The sequence below is a fragment of the Physeter macrocephalus genome, unplaced genomic scaffold, assembly GCF_002837175.3.
Source record: "Physeter macrocephalus isolate SW-GA unplaced genomic scaffold, ASM283717v5 random_3, whole genome shotgun sequence".
NCBI classification, from domain to species: Eukaryota; Metazoa; Chordata; class Mammalia; order Artiodactyla; family Physeteridae; genus Physeter; species Physeter macrocephalus.
This window is the reverse complement of record NW_021145288.1, coordinates 193738-207843: the sequence shown is the minus strand read 5'-3', so window position 1 is coordinate 207843 and position 14106 is coordinate 193738. Positions and strand designations below refer to the sequence as shown.

Here is a 14106-nt window from a genome sequence, read left to right as displayed (position 1 = left end):
AGTATGGGTAAATCTCATAAACATTGTGCTAAGTGAGAGACCCCAGACACAAAAGACTGCATACTGTATTATTCCATTCATATAAAATCCAGAAAAGGCAAAATAATGTGACAGAAAGCAGATTAGTGGTTGCCTGGGGCCAGGGGGAGGAGGAGGTACAAACAGGCACCAGGAAACGTTTGCAGGACTGTGGACATCTACTAAAACTCATTGAACTGTAGACTTAAAATGAGTGAATGCTTAGGCATGTAAATTAAATTCCATTAAGCTAAAAAAAAATTAAAAATCTGTAGTCCAAACACAGTACCTCTGGACCTTAATGAAAATAAAACTTTCTGGTTATAAAGACAAATATTTTGATGCTTATTGGTTTTGGCAAATGGGGAAAATATTTGGTTCTTCCCCAAGTACAGGTGACATTTATTTATTTATTTATTTATTTATTTATTTATTTATGGCCACGCCTGCATGTCATGCAGGATCTTAGTTCCCCCACCAGGGATCGAACCTGTGCCCCCTGCAGTGAAAGTGCTGAGTCCTAACCACTGGACCACCAGGGAATTCCACCAGGTGCCTTTTTTTTTTTCCCTTTTTTTTTTTTTTTTTTTTTTTTTTTTGGCTGAGTCAGGTCTTAGTTGCAGCACACGGGATCTTTGTTGAGGCAGGCAGGATCTTTTCGTTATGGCACGCGGTCTGGGTTTCTCTCTAGTTGTGGCGCTCGGGCTTCTCTCTAGTTGTGGCGTGCGGGTTTTCTCTCTTTCACCCATGCGCATGGGTTCCAGGGCGCATGGGCTCTGTAGTTTGCGGCATGTGGGCTCTCCCCGTTGAGGCGCACAAGCTCAATAGTTGTGGTGCGAGGACCTAGTTGTGCCGCGACATATGGGATCTTAGTTCCCTGACCAGGGATCGAACCAGCGTCCCCTACATTGAAAGGCAGATTCTTTACCACTGGACCACCAGGGAAGTCCCCCCCACCCCACCCCCTGCCCAAGCTGCCTTTTAAGTTTATGGATCTCTCGATTAAAATTCCTTTAAGTTCAGATAAATAAATATGTCTGTACAGGTCTATTGGTTTCAACTGGAGCCCAACTTTTGCTCTGTTAGCTTTGGAAATTGTGGTTTGTGAAATATAAGTACATGTGGAATTTCTTGGAAAAAAATGTTCATCCATGACAAGTGCCACAAAAAAGAAGTCTGGCATATGGGTATTATAAGGACCTGATAGCAGGGGCATTTGACGTGGTCAGGGAGGTTTGAGAGCCTCTCTGAGGAAGTGGTCCCTGAGCTCTGCAAACAAAAGAAGAGCAAAGTGCACAGGGAGATCAGCTCTGTGCTTTGTGACCACCTAGAGGGGTGGGATAGGGAGGGTGGGAGGGAGACGAGACGCAAGAGGGAAGAGATATGGGAACATATGTATATGTATAACTGATTCACTTTGTTGTAAAGCAGAAACTAACGCACCACTGTAAAACAGTTATACTCCAATAAAGATGTTAAAAAAAAAGAAGAGCAAAGAGCATTTTGCTCAACATCCAAGTCTACAAAGATTAACCTGCTGCAGCCGCCGCCGACCAACAGCGCACTCCGTGCTTCAGATGAAGAGATTAAGCAGATAACGGGATGAAGCACTCTGCTCCAGACAGAGGAAATTAAGGACAACAGGATGCTCTGTGTTTTGGATAAACAGGCTTTTAGGTAGCTAATATATATTTCAGGAAGAATTTTAATGAACCCAGCTTCTTGCATCTTCCCATACATAGAAAAGCACTGTAATCATTAACTTGAGAAAACTGCTCTTTGTGACCGGCAGTAATCTTTTACCAAAATGTATATTGACTGCTTGTACTCTCTGACCAAAATACTTACATGTAAACTGGCCTCACCCCCTACCTCTTTGGAGCAGTTTTTCAGAGCTATCTGCGAGGCTGTCTCCCAGGCTATAGTCCCCAGTAAGTCCCTGAATAAAACCTCAGATGTGGGGGAGGGGCAGTCATTGACTTTCCAGGAGGGAAAGAAGAGCAGTCCAGGCAACAGAAAGCATGTGCAAAGGTCCTGCCACAGGAGGCAGCATAATGAACACAAGGGTCTGAAAGCAGGGCAGTGTGGAGAGCAGTGAGAGAGGGAGGCTGGCTGGGGAGCGGGCAGGGAGCCGTCTTCAACAGGCCCACCTGGCTTTCCGTCTGGCTCTGCATTCCGTGGCTGTGCGGTCTGGGACAGGTTAATTCATCTTAGCCTGTTCCTCTTCTGTAAAATGGGAATAATAACACCTGCCTCCCAGGATTGCTCTGAGGATGAATGAGATTAGGAAAAGTGCCAAGCTTGGTATGTGACACCAGATCAGGGCTCCTTAAAGTTCTGAAGGTTTCTAATCAGGGGAGTTTTAGAAAGATTCCCTGACGAATGATCAATCTCTTTGATCAAAAGGATGAATAATCACTCTCATCATCGAAGAAATGCAAGTCCTTTTACAATGAGTAGTCTTTCCCGTATCCTCCCCAGATTAAGCACTGGGGGAGATAAGAGGAAACTGGAACCTTCTAGCACTTGCTAATGGATTTATAAAGAGGTCCAGTCACTTACACTCAAGAGAAAATGGGTAGGTGCACATCCAATGATCTGTGATTCCATTCCTGGATATAAACCTGAGAAAAATCCCACTCGGGGTCACCACAATATTGCTTGCGATAGCAACATACTGCGGGGCTAGGACGGGGTTTGGTTACAAGTGACAGAAGTCCTCCAATAGCAGTGATTTTTTTTTTTTTTTTTTTTTTGGCCATACGGCTTGCAGGATCTTAGTTCCCTGGCTAGGTTTTGAACCCGGGCCCCAGCAGTGAAAGTGCCAAGTCCTAACCACTGGACCACCAGGGAATTACCACCCAATAGCAGTGATTTAAACAAGACAGGACGTTCCCCTTCTCGCCAAAGCCCAGAGGTCAGCAGTGCAGGGCTGGTAAGACGCTGCATGGAAGCTCAGACCCAGGCGCCTTCTCTCCTTGTCCTGCCCTGCATGGCTTCCTTCCCCAAGGTCACCTTGTGTCGGTAGGGATGCTCCACTTCCAGTGAGCAGCAGGAAGAAAGCCAAAGAGAGGGGCACACACTGCCCGCTTAGGGTCGCGTCCTGGAAGTCGCACGCCTTCCTCTGAATTGGCATTTGGCCACACTTGCCTACAGTGGAGGCTGGCAAGCACTGTCTTCATTCTGAACTCTCTGTGCTTTGCTAAAAACCAGGGGTTCTGTTACCCTGGGAGGAGGAAGAATAGGTGTGAGGGGACAACAAACGGTCTCAGCCACAGGGGTCATGGGGGGGGGTGGTCACGGGAAGGACAGAGAGACGGAAATCCTCAAATATACACAAGGTGAATGTATTCCCATTTATTCTGTTGAGATTGAACATATTTTAATTTTAATGTGTTCAGACTTATTAACGGACATAAAATATCTGAAAAAAAATGAGTTATACCATATCATGGATTATTTAAATGTTAAAAAATTTTCTTTCTATATTTCCCACACTGTAAGTTCAAAGGAATACCACATTCCAACAAAACCTCTTTAAAGAGAGTGATACGCTTTTGCCAAAATTATACCACCTATCAGTGGAAAATTCATGGCTTTATTAGTAGACGGTGCTCAGAAAACTGGCTCATTATATGGTGAAACTAAAACTTGGATCTCATAGACAAAGGTGAATTTCAAATAGTTTAAAAGTAGTATTCAACATTTCAGCAGCCAGTACAGCCTGGCATCAACCAATGAGAACAAATATTTGACCATGCAAAGCAGATGCCAGCACATACCAGTGTGGACTGGCTGGACTTCAGCCCAATAGTAGTGGCCTAAATGTGAAAGAAAAACTAATAAACTAACAGAAGAAAATGTAAAATATCTTAACTACTTTTAAATAAGCAATCAAAAAGCAACAAATGATATAACAAAATAGTTGATTCATCTACATTAAAATTAAGAATTTCTGTTCAGTGAAGGACACCCCCGAATACACAAACACAAGTGCCATTCTGAGAGTTTTTTGCAACTGCCCAGGAATATACGGAGAACTTTTGAGAGTAAACAAAAAAAAAAAGATAGGAAGCTCCCATGAGAAAATGAGCAATTCACACAAAGGGAAACCAGAAAAGCTGACAGGTATATAAAGAAATTCCCCAAATTACTGGTGATCAGATGAATGTACATTAAAATACGGCACCACTTTACACCCAACAGACCAGCAAAAATTAGAAAGTTGGGCAGTAGCAAGTGCTGGTGAGGACGAGGAGAAATAGGAAGCTTTAAGTGGGAGAGTCAATGACCATTCTGAAAACAAACAGAGAAATTAACCTGTCTGACCCATATTCCCGTCCTGGGTACCTCTGCCAGAGAACTTTTCACAAAATATGGAAGGGGACACATAAAAGATGTTCACCGTGGCCTTGTATACATGCTGAGGAGTTGGAGGCACCCAGGTGTCCACCACTTACCACTTAGCAAATGTGTAAACAAAATGCAGTTGACACCCACCATGGAATGAATACCTCAGAGCAGTTCAAAGAAATAAAGCTGATGTAGCATAAGCAACACAGGTTGAGTGAAAAAAGCTACAGCACGAGATCTACAGCATAATACTACATGTGGAAAAAGTATATTCACACATACGACATGGCATTTTTCAGGGATACGTTCATATTCAAAGTCGTGTAATCAACACATTGAAATGGACGCTTACGGGAGAGGATGGAGTGAAGGGGAAAAGTCATAAAACCAGAGAAGCTTTGTGTGGACTGGAATCCTGAGATCCAAAACCAAAAGGCTCAAGGTGCTCAATTATGCCTTAAATAATGTGTGTGCAGCAGGAAGGTGGCTTGAAAGGGTCCTGGGGTGAGGAAGACACCCGAGCCTGAGAATCTACTATATTCTTCAAAAGAATAACCCATCGTCTGCCTCTGCTGAAGCTAATGCACGTGTGAGCTTGACCATCTAGTCTCCTACAGGCTGAGGAGCCACACCCCTGTATGTGCCTCAAGCAAACTTCACCCCCACCCCCCAATGACACTGAGGCCACTGCTGGTCCTGGACGTGGCATAAATCCCAGGCCTGGAATCCTATACCAGGGATTTCATGTTGATTTCAACTCACTCTTTCAATAGGAGCAGTTTCATAAGAGACATTTCGATAAAGGAAAGGGTGATGGTGGAGGGGAAAGGGTGAGGGTAAGGGATACCTTCTCCATGTCCCAGGGGACTGCAAAACTCAGCACACCCTGTGGATGGAGCCACAGTCCACTCAGGGCAGCAAGGACCACCAAACAACTAATCAGGTGGCTAACGGCTTGAAACCAGGGTCGATGGGGCGGGGCGGGGGTGGTCCGAGATCACTCCTTGCTTTTGCTTCAGCTTGAGGATAAGTTCTACCTCAGTTTCAGCTAGCCCTTATGGGGCCGAAAGGGAGCAGCCGCTCTCCCCAAGTCCAAGCTGGGCCTCTAAACGGGGAGTGGGGTTTCAGCCCCAGACTTCGATGAGGTCCCCGGATTCCATGCCCAGATCAGCCGGCAGCTCCTTGCCTGAAAGCTTTGTCCCATCAAAGAAGAAGGAGAGCTTGCGGCCCGAGAGTCCCATGGCCTCCTCGTAGCGGGACATGAGGGTCTTGAGAGGAGAATCCTGGATGGAGAGGAAAAAATAGATGTAAGAATTTGAAAAGAGGGGCTGAGGAGAACTTGTAGGGACAGACAGAGGACTTGCGACAGGGAGGACAAGGGGACAAGTCAAGTCAGAGCCCACGGAGGGAAAGGCAACCGGTCGAAGAAGCCAGCAGCAAGCTGGTTCCTCTCTAGGGAGCTGGGCCACAGAGCCCAGGGCTGGGATGTTGGCTCTGGGTCAGGCAGGTTCTCCAAAGCCGGTCTCCTCACCTACGACGGGGGCTTGAATCACAAGGAGGAAGCCAGCCGGGCTCTGGCGTGAGCATGACCCAAGCTGGGGGCCAGGCGCTCCCACTGAAATGGATGTATAACCCTAGCCAAGTGCTATGGGTTGATTGCGTCCCCCCAGAAAGATACCTTGTGGTCTTAACCCCTGGTAAATGTGCGTGTGACCTCATTTGGAAGATGTGATCAAGATAAGATGAGGTTACACTCGATTACAGTGGGCACGAAGGCAACAGGACTGGTGTGCTTGTAAGGGAACACAGACACACAGAGAGACACACAGGGAGAACGTCATGTGAGCAACGAGGCAGAGATTGGAGTGATGCAGCTGTGAGCCAAGGACTGACTGCCAGCCACCACCAGAAGCTAGGAGGAAGCAAGGAAGGATTCTACCTAGAGTCTCTGAGGGAGCATGACCCTGCTGACAACTTTTCTTTTTTTATAGTTGATTTACAATATTTTATTAGTTACAGGTTTACAACATCATGATTCAACATTTTTATAGATTATACTCTATTTAAAGTTATTATAAAATAATGGCTATATTCCCCTCTGCTGTCCAGTATATCTTTTTTTTTAACATCTTTATTGGAGTATAATTGCTTTACAATGGTGTGTTAGTTTCTGCTTTATAACAAAGTGAATCAGGTATACATGTACATATGTCCCCATATCGCCTCCCTCTTGCGTCTCCCTCCCTCCCACTCTCCCTATCCCACCCCTCTAGGTGGACACAAGGCACCGAGCTGATCTCCCCGTGCTATGCGGCTGCTTCCCACTAGCTCTCTATTTTATATTTGGTAGTGTATGTATGTCATTGCCACTCTCTCACTTTGTCCCACCTGCTGACAACTTGATTTCGAACCTGTAGCCTCCAGAACTGTGAGAGAATACATTTCTATTGTTTTAAGCCACCCAGTTTGTTGTATTTTGTTATAGCAGCTCTCAGAAACTAATACGGCAAGTTATTCCACCTCTATAGAGGTTGGCTTCCGTATTTGTTAGATGAGGGTAACAACAGTGCTTTTCCATATAAGATTGTTGTGAAATTCAATAACATCCTGAATGTGAAGTAAATATCCTTAGCACAGGGACTGTCCCTTCTTTTGTACTTATGATGGGTTTTATTGGTTACTGTCCAAGGGTGATTTTGACTTTAACCAGGAGGAGTTAGGAGACCAGAGCCAGGTTCCCAGCAGAAGGGGGAGGGAAGTTGAACACTGGGCTTTTTCCACTATCTAGGATGGGTGGGGACCCAAGACCACAGAGGGCAGTGACTCCATCCTCCACCCACTGACACGAGAGACCGCAGAGCACGGGGCAAGGGGCACAGAGAGCCAGCTCCCCCACTCACTCGAGGCAGCGAGACTTCCAGCAGCTGGTGCTTCTCCTTCCCCTGCACCCGCAGCTGGAGCAGGCGGGACTTCTCTGCGACATCCGGAGAACTTGCTAGCACCACACAGTCTGTGGGGGGCAGGATCGGGAAGCCAGGCCTAAGCGGGGGTTGGAAGCAGGGTCCCCTCTGGGCCTCTTTCCATATCCCCTCCCTGTGGCAAAAAAAGCCTCCTCAAGCCTCCCTGCCTTCCTCTCACCAATGATGTCAGCCACTCCAAGCTTTAGGGTCCTGGGGGTGGCGGTAGGGGACAGCTCTGTCTCTCCGAAGAGCAAGAGGATCCTGCTTGGGGACACCCCAAGACGGGCGGCCATGTGGTCCACCACGCTCTGGAGGGGCTCCGACTGGGAGGGGGACAAGAAGTGAAGGAGGCCTTTCTGCCTTGATATGCTTCCCCCCCCAACCCCCAGTTTCTGGCCTTAACTACTTGCTGAATTCCTCATCTGTGAGTTCCACCATATTTACCTGGCAAGGCATAAAATAAAATCATGTCAATAAGGGGTTCAGGCAAGTGACACAAAGACACGAAACAGCCATGAGTTAGGAGAAAAAAGGGAGTGGTGGGGATTGCGGCAAACCAGAACCGGATATGCCCCATCTAAACAGGCCAGCTGTTCCGCAGTTCCAGCTGATTGGTACCATGTAGGAATATGGGCCAGGTACTGTATCTCCCTATTTAAGAGAAACCAGAAATCTGGACCCTGGTACAAAATCACCCATTGCAAAGGTTGGCGATGAACTCATATGTTCATGTGAGTCATACATGGGACTTCCCTGGGGGTCCAGCGGTTAAGACTCCACGCTTCCACTGCAGGGGGTGCGGGATCGATCCCTGGTTGGGGAAGTCCTGCGTGCTGTGAAGTGCAGCCAAAAAAATAAATAAATAAAAGCACCGTACAGCAAAGAAGCAGCATGGGACTTCCCTAGTGGGTCAGTGGCTAAGATTCTGCGTTCCCAATGCAGGGGGTTCGATCCCTGGTCAGGGAACTAAGATCTCGCATGCCACAGAGCAGGGACAAAAAACAAGAAGAAGAAGAAGAAGCACAGTTGATAAGGCCATGGGCTGCCGGTTCACAAGCCCTGGCTCAGTTGCTTGCCTGATGCACGGTTACTGCTCGATAAATGGTCACTTCTGTTATCATTCTTGTTTGGAATTGGAGTCATCCCTACAAAAAGAGTAGTCTTCATCAGGAAGCTAGGGGGGGGATCGGAATGACCAGGGACATCTGGGTGTCCAAGGCAGTAAGAGCAGGCACAGGAGGGAAGCACAGGGTCCGAGGGAAGGAAAGAGGGAGGGATGCACCCTGGGGAGGGGCTACCAAGCAAAGCTTCTCAGGATGTTTTAGTGGAGCCTTGAAAATGGGTGGGAAGTTTGCCAGAAAGAGAGGGGAGAGGGAGGAAAAAAATCTCCCAAGGGGAACAGTGAGCACAAAGGCGCACAGGGCTGAACAAGCGCTGGGCAGCTCCAGACAGCAGGATGGGCAAAGGAAGCCACGGTCCCTTCTGCCCAGACACCACAGTCTCTCCACAGAGAGTTCCTGGGACCCTTCTCCCAGACTCTTCAGGCACTTACCATTCTGATGGGCAATCTGACCAGGTCAGCCCGGCACCGGATTTTGAGCGGCAAGAGCCGAGGGTTCTCTGGGAGAGTGGGCCCCTCCAGTAGGACCACCTCATCCTCTTGGCTCAGGTGGTCCTGGCCCTGGGGCTGCTTGGGACTCAGGCAGGAACGGAGATCTTGGAGGCGCTTGTTCACCTCCCTGGGTGCAGAAAGAACTGTGGGTCAGTCAGGGTGGGCCCCCTCCATACTGCCCCTCTCCACCCCAGCCCAGAGTCCCCTGCCCTTGGTACCTTAACTTCTGGAGTGCCCGAGTATGCTTCCTGCTGTTGGTCCGTGGCAGAGGTGGAGGCAAAGGTGAGGTGTCCTGAACCCTGTAGAGATAAAAGAGGGACGGGATGGAGAAAGAGGTGAGACCCCAGCCCCACACCTCTCCTCATGGGACCCCTGGGGACCAGAGGGGGACCTGGAGAATCAAGAGAGAGCATCTTCCGGTGACATCCATCTTATGGGAAGACAGGGGGAGGTAAGGACAGGAAAAACCTGAGTCATAATTTTTATATTTATATGACCCAAATATGAGGGAGGAGAATGCCTAACTTTTAAGATAAGTTACTTCCCAGGTAAATGTCTGATAACATCCAAATGACACCAAGCACTTACTATCTGCCAAGGGTTAACTCTTAATTTACCCCAGAATTCTGACCCAGGTACCACTATTATCCCCATTTTACAGAAGAGAAAATTGAAGCACAGAGAGGCTGCCTAAGAGTCAGCTGCCGGGTTTGAACCACAGGGCAGTCTGCAGAGCCACACCCTTCACCCCTGCATCACTACTTTCTTAGACACAAAGCTGAAATCTCCACTTCCTGCCGAGTCCTGAGGGCCCGCTGTCATCCTCTGATGGGGCTCACCTCTCCTTCCCCCCAAGAAGAGCTTCATTCATCACCTGAGCCTCAAGACTCCTTCCGTCCCTTCTCCTTACCCTTTGAGGAGCCAGCCAAGGGTTCTGCCTGCCTCAGCCTACCCCCCCAACTCCCCTTCTGCTCCAGCGGCCCCAGGGCCCTTGCCTCACTCACAGTAACATCTCTTTCTTCTCTTCTCCATCCTTACTCCTCAGCTTCTTCTTCCAGGGAGAATTGGGACATGGGGAATCCTCAGCGTGGAGACTGCTGGAATCTGCCATGTCCGCCTCTGGGGACAGAGTGGGAGGAAGTGGAAAGGGTTAGCCAAGAGAGGGCAGTGGGAGGCCAAGGAGAGACAAGTCAGGGGCTTCAGAAGGTTCTGAGAAAGGAGGAGACTAAGGGAGCCCCAGACACACACAACCACTGGGGAAGGGCTCAGGGGTGTGAGTCAGAGGGGAAAAGCCTACCTCAGAGAGAAGAATGAACTGGAGCCTGACAGATTAGAACAAGAGAGTGTCAGAACTTCGTGCTAAGGCATGAGACAGTGGCGAGTGTGGACGGTCGGAAAGTGGCTCACCGCAACTGAAGCATGCTCTTCTCACTTTTGATCACATGCACCCCACAAATGAAGAACACTGAGCACACAACCCGGAAAATAGGTATTTACTTAATACACATATACTACTTACTATACAGGGACATACTATTATATATGTTATGAAACATACACTAAAACAAATGTCAAAGGATGATTTTTTTTTCTAATATTTCTCTTATTTTCTTCCCATACTCAGTTTGGTGGGCACAGAGAGACTGTGACCCCGGGGTGGAGGAGGGGGTGTGGGGCAGGGAGGGAATGAGGTAAAGAGGTAAGTATAGGCCCTCTGAGCCTACGTTTCTCAAATTTCATCCGTGTGTCATTACCATATTTTGCCACATCTCTGTATTATTTCATATCTTTCTTTCTTTCTTTTTTAAGTTAATTTATTTATTTGTGGCTGTGTTGGGTCTTCGTTGCTGCGTGTGGGCTTTCTCTAGTTGCGGCGAGCAGGGGCTACTCTTCGTGGCGTGCGCGGCCTTCTCACTGTGGTGGCTTCTCTTGCTGCGGAGCTCGGGCTCTAGGCGCGCAGGCTTCAGTAGCTGCGCATGTGGGCTCAGCAGTGTGGCTCGCGGCCTCTAGAGTGCAGGCTCAGTAGTTGCGGCTCGCGGGTTCTAGAGCGCAGGCTCAGTAGCTGTGGCGCACGGGCTTAGTTGATCCGCGGCATGTGGGATCTTCCCGGACCAGGGCTCGAACCCGTGTCCCCTGCATTGGCAGGTGGATTCTTAACCACTGGGCCACCAGGGAAGTCCTAATATCTTTCTTTAAATCACTCATTTTAACTTGAATATCTTATGAAAGGAAATCAGGTATAATATGCGAAAGTATAGAAGCTCTTTTCCATTCGCTTGCCACACGATCATCATTAACCATAAGATAAACACTGTGAATACAAAACAATGATGATGAATCCTAGATCAGTGGTTCTCAGAGGCAATTTTGCCTCCTGGGGGACATGTGGCAATGTCTGTAGACAATTTTGGTTGTCACAATGAGGGGAGGAAGGGGTTGGGGTGTGATACTGGTATCTGGTGGGTAGAGGTCAGGATGTTGCTAAACATCCCACAGGGCACAGGACAGCCCCAAACCAAGAATGATCCAGTCCAAATGTCAGTAGCACCGAGGCTGTGAGATCCTGTCCTAGGAGCTGCCAGAGGCCTGAGATTCTGCGTTTCTGACAAACTCCTGGAAGATACCCAACACTCCTGGGTCCACATTTTGAGTGGCAAGGACAGAGGTGCCTTTGTACTTCTCTGTTCCAGGTACCATATACGCAAACCATATATGGAGGCCAAGAGGGGGCTTTCTATATATTCTCTTTAATTAAGTCTCACCAAAATCCTTTGACATAGGTCCATTTCTTATCCCCATTTTGCTGATGAGGAAATTGAAGCATTGAGAGATTAACTCGCCCAAGGTCACACAGCTACTAAGGGGTAGAACTGGCATTCAAACCAGGCCTGCTGGTTCCTAAATCGGCTCTTAATCACCCTGCCATACTCCCTCATGGTGCAAAAGTCTTAGTCCAAGGTCTGCATTTGCCCACTGGATCGTTTCCCTATTAGACTTGATTCCTACTCGCTGCCCTTGAGTGGTTTGCAAAACTCAAATCACTGAGGGAGAACAAAGGCTGGGCAGCCCTGAAAAGATTCAAAGAACACCCTGCTGGCTCCAGAGTGTTCCCAAGACACTTGTTGCAGATGTAACAAGATGTTACAGATTCTTAACACCTCCCCCTCCCCTGTTCCCAGGATTACAGAATCAGAATCTCTGGGGATGGCACCTGGAAATCTGTATATTAGCTCACTCTTATACCTATTAGAGTTGGCGGAAGGGTGTTCTGACAGCATTTTCTGTGCCTTCTGGTTAACAATCCAGCTCCTTTCAGGATTGGAGCTTTTTCTGGCTAGGATGCAGGAGTCACCTCTCCCATGTCCTTCCCCTGAGTCTCAGGAAACAACTAACTGCAGGGATGTAAACTCCAGAAAGTCTCCTCAAAGAGGCCAGCGCTGGGCACCTCTCCCTAGAAGCCCTCCCTTACCTTCCTCAGTCTCTGGGGGGCAGAATTTCAGGAGGGACATGTGGTCTGGGATGAGGTGGAGGCTGCTTTTCACCTGCAAAGAAAAAGTCGATCAGCCCCAAATCCTCCCTCCACTTAAAGAGAAAACCGGGGTCGATTCTTCCCTCACACCCAGGCCTCCTCCAGCTCCCAAGTCCTCCCTAAGGATGTAGACATTACAGCCCTCCCACAGGGACTCAGGAGCTCAGCTTCCCCAGGATCCAAAATTGGAGTACCCTATCATACGGTACCACTTATATGTGGAATCTAAAATAGGACACAAACGAAACCTATCTTCAAAGCAGAAACAGACTCACAGACATAGAGAACAGACTTGTCGTTGCCAAGGGGAAGGGGGGAGGGGGGAGGGATGGACTGGGAGTTTGGGGTTAGTAGACGCAAACTATTACATATAGAATGGATGGACAACAAGGTCCTACTGGATAGCACAGGGAACTATATTCAATGTACTGGGATAAGCCATAATGGAAAAGAATATAAAAAAGAATGTGTATACATACATGTATAACTGAATCACTTTGCTATACAGCAGAAATTAACACAACATTGTAAATCAACTACACTTCGATTAAAAAAAATAAGGAGTACTCTGACTCCGACACCCCTTTCCCTAATGCACTGTAAGGATGCAAGCTTAGTTCCCCTTTCTTACGAAGCTGTTAGCCATCCTGCTATCTTAGAATCCTTGGGAATCTCAGCCCCCTAGCTCACCCTACCACGTGGGGACTCCAGCCTCCTGGAGCCCCCAGTTCTCTCTGAACTTCCATGGACCCCAGTCCCCATCTTCCTGGATCTTTAGCAATGGGCCCCAACCTTAAAACCCAATATGCCCCAATCCCAGCCCTAGGTGCCTCAACTCTTCTCTGAACCATCAGGGATCCCAAACCCTTAGGCTCTCTATACTCCCGACACTCCAGCTCCTGGGAATCCCAAACTCCCAGCACACTCCAAACCCCTTCACCTCCCCAGTTTACAGAAACCCCAGGGACCCTGCCCCCAAGGCTCCTAGCCCCTGCTTCCGTTTAGTCTCCCAAGACCAATCCTAGAACCCTACCCTCAACATTTCTAAACCCAGCCCTTCGGCGCTAGCCCTCTCGGGGACCCGCGTGCACCTTCTCGGAGTACACTGGAACCGCCGGTGCCTCCCCGGGATCCAGCAGCAACGGCCGCCGCCGCCTGACCAAGACCCGAGGGGTTTCAGCCGGCCGTGCGTCCGCCCCTTCGCTGTCACTGTCGCTGTCGTCCCGGGGCGCGGCCGGCACGGGGGGTTCCGGGAGCGGGACCTCGGCCGGGTCCGCAGCGCCGCGCGCCGTTGCGACCTCCAAGACATCCTCATCGCTGTCGCTGACCAAGTCCACAAGCACCGAGTCCAGGGTGCGCCGGGCTGGCGATCTTTGAGCGCCAGGACGCCGGCCACGGCCGCCCCGGGATCCCCGAGCCCCTCGGTCGACACCGCCGCCTCTGGGCCGCCGGCCCCGTTTCCTCACCGGCTCCGCCATGGCACACACCCGGCTGCCACAGTCGCCCGCCTCTAGCCAACTCGCCTGGCCCCCTCCAGGGGCTTCCGCCCTTCATTGGGCGAACTGCCTGCTAGTCAGCACCTCTCCCCGCCCACGCCCTCTGGATCCACCTCTCCGCCTTTTCACTGGCCGCTG

General features: G+C 49.2%; 1 protein-coding gene across 1 annotated transcript; it reads right to left on the bottom strand.

Annotated features, from left to right (window-relative positions):
* Positions 1-4624: 4624 nt before the first annotated feature.
* Positions 4625-14073, bottom strand: NFATC2IP (nuclear factor of activated T cells 2 interacting protein). The gene is made up of 8 exons (XM_007107313.4): positions 13564-14073; positions 12413-12485; positions 9948-10062; positions 9162-9242; positions 8884-9070; positions 7510-7654; positions 7272-7381; positions 4625-5654 (listed from the first exon to the last, which is right to left on the bottom strand). The coding sequence occupies exons 1-8, from the start codon at positions 13948-13950 to the stop codon at positions 5496-5498; spliced, it is 1257 nt and encodes a 418-aa protein (XP_007107375.1). The 5' UTR covers positions 13951-14073; the 3' UTR covers positions 4625-5495.
* Positions 14074-14106: the final 33 nt, after the last annotated feature.

Coding starts and splice junctions, on each gene's coding strand:
- NFATC2IP (XM_007107313.4), bottom strand. CDS start 13,950: ATGGCGGAGCCGGTGAGGAAACGGGGCCGGCGGCCCAGAGGCGGCGGT. Junction 7,655..8,883: donor TCAGATTGCCCATCAGAATG/GTAAGTGCCTGA, acceptor TCCCCCTCCCAG/TCGGAGCCCCTCCAGAGCGT. Junction 5,655..7,271: donor TGGAAGTCTCGCTGCCTCGA/GTGAGTGGGGGA, acceptor CTCTCCATCCAG/GATTCTCCTCTCAAGACCCT.